General features: G+C 53.2%; 1 protein-coding gene across 1 annotated transcript in view; it reads right to left on the reverse strand.

Moving 5' to 3' along the window:
• Positions 1–387: 387 nt before the first annotated feature.
• The window catches only part of ndnfl (neuron-derived neurotrophic factor, like), a 6,561-nt gene continuing 511 nt past the window's right edge, over positions 388–6,437 (reverse strand). The window contains exons 2-4 of the mRNA XM_036546434.1: positions 4,434–4,618; positions 3,898–4,022; positions 388–2,575 (exon numbers count right to left, since the gene is read on the reverse strand). Of these exons, the coding sequence (XP_036402327.1) occupies positions 1,191–2,575; positions 3,898–4,022; positions 4,434–4,597 (1,674 nt within the window). The 5' untranslated portion in view covers positions 4,598–4,618 and the 3' untranslated portion in view covers positions 388–1,190. The remainder of the gene's footprint in view (positions 2,576–3,897; positions 4,023–4,433; positions 4,619–6,437) is intronic.

A 6,437-nucleotide genomic window follows, 5' to 3' on the forward strand; every position in this document is an offset into this window, starting at 1 on the left:
ATGGATCACAGTTTTCTATTGTAAATAGAGGCCTACATATTAGACTTTCATATAACATACTGACTTTTCTCTGTATGTGGCATTTTAATTTTATTTACATGTTTTTAAAAATCATAATGAGATTCGATGTGATAAACATTAGGAAATTGTGGTGGTGTTTTGTATGCTTCCCTCTCAGTGGAGTATTCTGCAGGGAGAGGGTTAAGTGCGCTCTGTGTGATGGTTAGGGTTAGGGAAAGGGTTAAGTACGCTCTGTGTGATGGTTAGGGTTAGGGTTAGGGAAAGGGTTAAGTACGCTCTGTGTGATGGTTAGGGCTAGGGAAAGGGTTAAGTGTGCTCTGTGTGATGGTTAGGGTTAGGGAAAGGGTTAAGTGTGCTCTGTGTGATGGTTAGGGTTAGGGTTAGGGAAAGGGTTAAGTGTGCTCTGTGTGATGGTTAGGGTTAGGGTTAGGGAAAGGGTTAAGTGCGCTCTGTGTGATGGTTAGGGTTAGGGAAAGGGTTAAGTGCGCTCTGTGTGATGGTTAGGGTTAGGGTTAGGGAAAGGGTTAAGTGCGCTCTGTGTGATGGTTAGGGTTAGGGAAAGGGTTAAGTGCGCTCTGTGTGATGGTAATAGGTAGCGGATGTGATTTTTATCGTTGCAGTAAAACGTGATGCAGGAATGCATCAAGGACGGCGAAACAGATGGCCAACGCACACACTCTGGCGCATTCACAAGCGGATCGCAGGATACGCGCTGACCTTCCCCTGATCGTTACGCTGCGGTCGGGTCTGGCGTTTATGCGCTCGCTGCTAAAGACTGTCCCTCTGTATTTAGCTCCATCGCTCTCTCCGTCAGCTCTCTCCTGTCTCTACGGCGTGAGGTTTATCTGCTCACGCCTCCTGCTAATTTAAGCTGATTGACGTTCAGACTTTCTCTCTGCTGGTTTTCAGGCACAGAACAAAAACACGCAGTCTGGACAACTGGCACATCGAAGACGACACAGCAACAATAACACAGTAAGAAAGGATAGCCTGCTGAGTGAAAGCCTCTGTGCTTCTCCACTCCGGCGGGTGTCGGCTGCTGAGGGTGAAATGGACCGTAACTGGAACAAAGCACATTTATGAGTGGCCTCCCCTCAGTGGTTACGTTATTGTAAGTCTCAATGCCTTGTCAGGCTCTCAGTCTGCCAGCGGCGGGCCCTGCAGGGCACTCAGCACTCTTTGCGAGTGCGCACAGTCTTGCTGTGGTATTTGACCGGAATCCCCCAGCGTCTCATTAGATACACATCAAAAACGTATGCCGCCCCGGGTTCGAGCCCTCCGATGGTGGCCGTGGTGACGGCCTTGCGAGGGTTGAGCTCCTGGAAGTATTTGCAGAGAACCCTCTCCGTTTCGGAGCGGGACTCGGGCCCCAGGCACCTGTCCGCGCCGGCCTGCTCCCCGTCAGCCAGTTTTCTGCGGTAAACGCAGTACAGGCTGCGCTCCTCGGTGCCGAGCCAGGCCAGCGTGACCGAGCGGCAGCCCCGCAGCTTGCTGAAGGACTTTATCTGCAGGGTGGGGGGCAGCGCGGGAGGGGCCTGTCGGTGATACGCCGAGGACGCCTGCATCTTTATGCCCCCCTGAGGCGCCCCTGCAGCCCCCGCGGCCTCCAAGTGGATGAGGTATGAGGACTTCCCCTGCAGCCAGATCTGCGCCACCTCACGCCCCACGGCCTGCGAGGCCAGCACCTGGCCCCTGCTGGACACCGTTACCGCGGCGTCCTGGGCCCCGCAGCTCTGCAGCGTCAGCAGGGCGCTCTGCTGCCAGCCGCGGGGCCGAAAGCTGAAGAGCTGGCTGCTCTGCCGCCCGTCCCGCTGTAGCGGCACCCAGCGCAGCTCCCCCTCCCCCAGCGGGGCCACGGCGGGCCGCGCCTCCTCGTGCGTGCGGGCGACTGTGCCGCTGTACGCCGCGCTGGTGCCGTTCCGCACGTCCATCACAAACACGTCGAAGTAGTACTGAGTGTCCGGGGTGAGCTCCGACACCGTGCACACGCTCTCCGCTCCTCTGCAGACGCACTGCAGGCCTGGGTACTCATCCAACAGCGACACCGCTGGCTCCTCCTCTTCCTCTAACCAATCCCACTGCTGCCACCACCACTCTTTCAGTATCGGCCACACCGTCACCTTCTGCTCCTTGTCCTTCCTCTCCTTCTTCTTCTCCTTCTTCATGGCCTGCTGGGCCGCACACACACTCCTGTAGTTGTGCTTGCGGTTGACGAGCACGCAGTACTGGTAGCTGTGGCTGTTGGGTGGGAGTTTCAGGACGGAGCCGCTGGGCACCCAGCTGAGGGTGACACTAGTCATTCCCACCCCCACCGTGTGCACGCGGGGGTCGTGAGGGAGCTCGGGGAACGCCCCCAGGGCCCCCGCGCCCTCCTGCAGGTACACGGAGGCACTGGTGTCCTTCTCCCTGGACCTGAGTCTCAGGATGTAGATGGAGGCGGGAGTGTAAGCTGGGCCGGTGAAGGTGTCCACCGCACTGCCTGTGTAGGAGTACATCTTCGCCTCGGTCCCAGGACCCCTCCACCACACCTCCGGCATGCTTTTCCTGCTGCTCCCTGTGGAGATAACAGTGTTTACCCACCATTCTGTCTGAAAAACCCTCCCTCTCTCTATCCGTCTTCACTAGAATAACAAGAGATGCACAGTTTGCAACACACACGTTCTCCCTCTTTTGCATTGATAATTTTGTCATTCTTTGAAAAATGAGAGGACCTAATGTTATGCAATCAAAGTGAATTATTGTTACTGCCATCGGGGACCCTGAGCACCCTAAAAGATTTATGTGTCATCATCATGCTGTTTCTCCTTCCAGAACACTTCCTCTTCAAAATGCATTTGAAATAAATGTGTGACTTGGCTTGTAATGAGATATTTATGCAGATAAAAACCATTGTGCAGCAAAGCACTTTGCAGTATTTTTCCTGCTTTGTAATTATGCCTCAGATGGTTAAGCAGGTAAATTGCATGCAAAGTCATCACATACACTTGCATACCAGCAGCCGCGCACTGCAGCAGCCCTGTCCCCTGCGACCCGCTGACCTTGGCCTGCTCACTCAGCATCTCTCCCTCTCACCCGCACTGCACAGCGGGCTAAGGTTTCAGAGGGGAGCTGTGAGCCCGTGGGGGGGGGGGGGGGGGTTTGGGGCGTCCTGGCGTCACCAGCACTGAGCCCTTTGGTGCCCCCAGCCGAGACGGACCGGAACACTGTGGTTAGACTGGCGGTCCGTGTGTGTGCACGCTGTCACTCAGCGTTAACATTAAAAGGCAGCAAGTAGACAGAACGCAAAGCCAAGGAGGCGTGGGATTAGCTTAATCAGATAATCGCTTCAGAAATGCCACCCTCCCGCACGCCTTATCTGCGGCTGTGTTGCAGTGTGCGGGTGAGATTGTGGCATTTGGATATCTCCCACTGTTCTCTCTGAAGCCGGAGATTAGGGAATGTGTGGTGAGGGAGGTAAGTCCGTACTGCGAATGTGGGTGAATCTGCATCTGCTAATCTGGGGAGTTCATAGGCAGAGTAGCCTGAGAAATGGGGGCACTTTAATGCTTTGAGTGGCAGATGAGAGCGGAACTCTCTAAGGCCCCTGTGTGTGGAGCTGCTCCTGGATTCAGGGTAACCCCCGCGGTGGATGCATGCAAAGACCAGCAGGCAAAGGTGAGAGTGAACAAGCTGGCAGCTGCAGTGTGTCAGAAGGATGTTGGAGTGTGTTGGAAGGGTTCAACAGTGTGTGTGTTTGAGTGTGCAGAGTATTGCAGTGTGTGTTGGGTGTTGCAGTGTGTTGGGTGTTGCAGTGTGTGTTGGGTGTTGAAGTGTGTTGGGTGCTGCAGTGTGTGTTGGGTGTTGCAGTGTGTGTTGGGTGCTCGGCTTCCCACTCACAGTGCAGGCTCTTGGATGGTCTGTCCTTCAGGGTCCTGGCGCTCAGACTCCATTCGATGGGGGCATCACAGGGGCTGACGGTGACCGACATGGCAGCCGTCCTCTTCCTCAGGGTGAAGTACAGCCTGCAGGAAGAGATGCAGAACTCAAGAGTGAGACACAGCTTTACACGTGCAGTCACATGCTTCGGTAGGTGTGGTCAGTGTACTGCCACCCTCAGGTTGATCCCTAACCGATTCCTGTTAAGGCCTGGCAGCCATTTCTCACGGTTCTGATGGTTAATTCATTTCCACTGCCCTCATACTTACTGCTGCACGTATGAGGGAACAGTCCTCCCCAGCCCCCCCTCGCCCCCTCCGTTCTTGGTGGGCGTGGCAGATCCAGCACACAGACTGCCCCTCACAGTGCGAACCTCCCCATGTCCCCCCCTCCCCTCAAAAAGTGCTATTCATACTGAGGTAGTTCAGGTAAAGGTTTTTCTCAGGGTTATGTGTGTGTTTCCAGCCCACAGTGCCACCAGGTGGTGAGTCCCTCACCTGCGGGTTCGATCCCGGGGCAGCGGGACGGGTGTGACCCGGGCCTCTGGGAGCCAGGCGGTTGGGCGCAGCGGCACCTCGTTTTCGGGGGCCAGGCGCCCCGCGACCCACAGTGGGCTGCAGAGCAGAGCGGCCATCACACAGTGACCCCAGGAGGGCGACATCTCCACCCACGTGAGCCTCACCTGCGGCAGGACAGACACACGGACACAGGTAACCGGGAGGCCAGAGCGCGGCTGCGAGCTTCACAACGTCTCAATCCCAGCACATCACCTCCTGTCTGGGGAACAGGGAGGCGCCTCTCCAGCTGATGATTCACTGATATGAGAAAACACTTCTTTTATTCAGAGAGAATTATTCATGTGGGGAATAAATTGCCATGCTGTATTACTCTGGGATCTTCATAACACAGCCTGGCAGTTGGAGAAAAATCACTCACAAGACAACTTTCAAAGGACCAAGTGGGTGCAAATATCACTCAGGAGCAAATTCCTTTGAAAATAAATCTATTTACAGCAACAGAGTTCAGCTAGGTTTGTACTTGGAATAGAAGTTTTATTTTGCTCTTCTTCTAGTCAGCATTATTTTTTACAAGAGCAAAGTGGGCTCTTTTTTTAAAAGAAAAAGCCTTGAAGAGCTCAGGTATAATTCAGCGGCGTGTGATTCTCTCCGCTGGTGCGCCATCTGGATACATACAGACACAGTGCCATGGGTGCCATGGGGTCACAGACAGTAACAGCCTGTGTAGTTCTGTATCAAAACACTCATACAAGACAATAATACAATTCCCATAGAGGGCATAAGTTCAAAGCTATAAGCAACATAAAATTGTTAATAATGGTGCATCACGAGGTTTTATGAACCCAAAAATGGAATGAAACCATCATGTGTTAATAATTTACTAATCTGAACCAATCATATCAGGTTTGCTATGGAAGACTGCTTTTTGATTGTTTCGGACAGTGTGTCATTGAGAGACAGCTTGTCATAGATCTTCCCATTGTTGGTTTCATGACGTGACACATTCTCATAGATGTAAAACTGCTTCAGCCCAAAGCTGCATGTGTCCCTACAGGTGAGTAAGCTGCTGAATTCACATTAAACACAGTGCAGGTGTGATCTCAGGGCCTCGGGTTCAAGTACTGATCTTGCAGCAGCTGTGACATCACAAATTACAGAGAGCACTCAGTCCTGATAAAGAGAGTCTGCTGGGTCCATAAGCATCACACGCGCCCCGTGATCAGTTAGTGCGGACGGTGCACTCAGTCCTGATAAAGAGAATCTGCTGGAATAGTGTGGCACATTTGTTCCCTCAAAAAGCGCCTTGCATTAAATATGCATAAAGCTCCTCGGCAATTACAGCCCATTGAATTTTCATAAACCAAAGACCCAGCTGTAGGCTTACTTAACTTAAACAACAATCTATAAATAACTGCCGCTGCACTGAGAGCTGAGAGTGCGTCCGCAGCCCTGCCTGCGTGCTGGGGTCTCCGTCAGGACCCCCGTTTCATTGGGGTGCTGCTCTGAATGTGAAGCAGGGTGTCGGGTTACGGCCTGATCCTCAGAGGGGTTCCCATCTGCCCCTGAGTCACGGACAGATTAAATACTATGGAAAAAATAATCCCATCAGGACTGTGCACCCCCTTATCCCAGCCAGCCCTGCCTGCCTCACAACTTCTGAGAGCTGCTGCGGAGGGAGCAGGCGATCCTTTATGGGATTTTATACGCCTGATTTCCTCCCATTTTCAATGTGTCTCAGAGTAGCAGACCTTTCCTCTCTCTCCCTCTCTGCTGCCTCACTCACTCACTCACTTACAGCCTCACATCTTACCCCGCTGGAACCGCGAGCCGAGAAGGAGAGAGGGAGAGAGAGACTGAGAGAGATAGAGAAGGAAAGGAAAGAGAGGGAGAAGGAGAGAGAAGAGAGAAGGAAAGGACAGAGAGGGAGAAGGAGAGAGGAGACTTGACTTGAGAAAAAGAAAGAAGAGGGAGAGTGAAAACATG

The sequence above is a fragment of the Megalops cyprinoides genome, chromosome 15 (genome assembly GCF_013368585.1).
Source record: "Megalops cyprinoides isolate fMegCyp1 chromosome 15, fMegCyp1.pri, whole genome shotgun sequence".
NCBI classification, from domain to species: Eukaryota; Metazoa; Chordata; class Actinopteri; order Elopiformes; family Megalopidae; genus Megalops; species Megalops cyprinoides.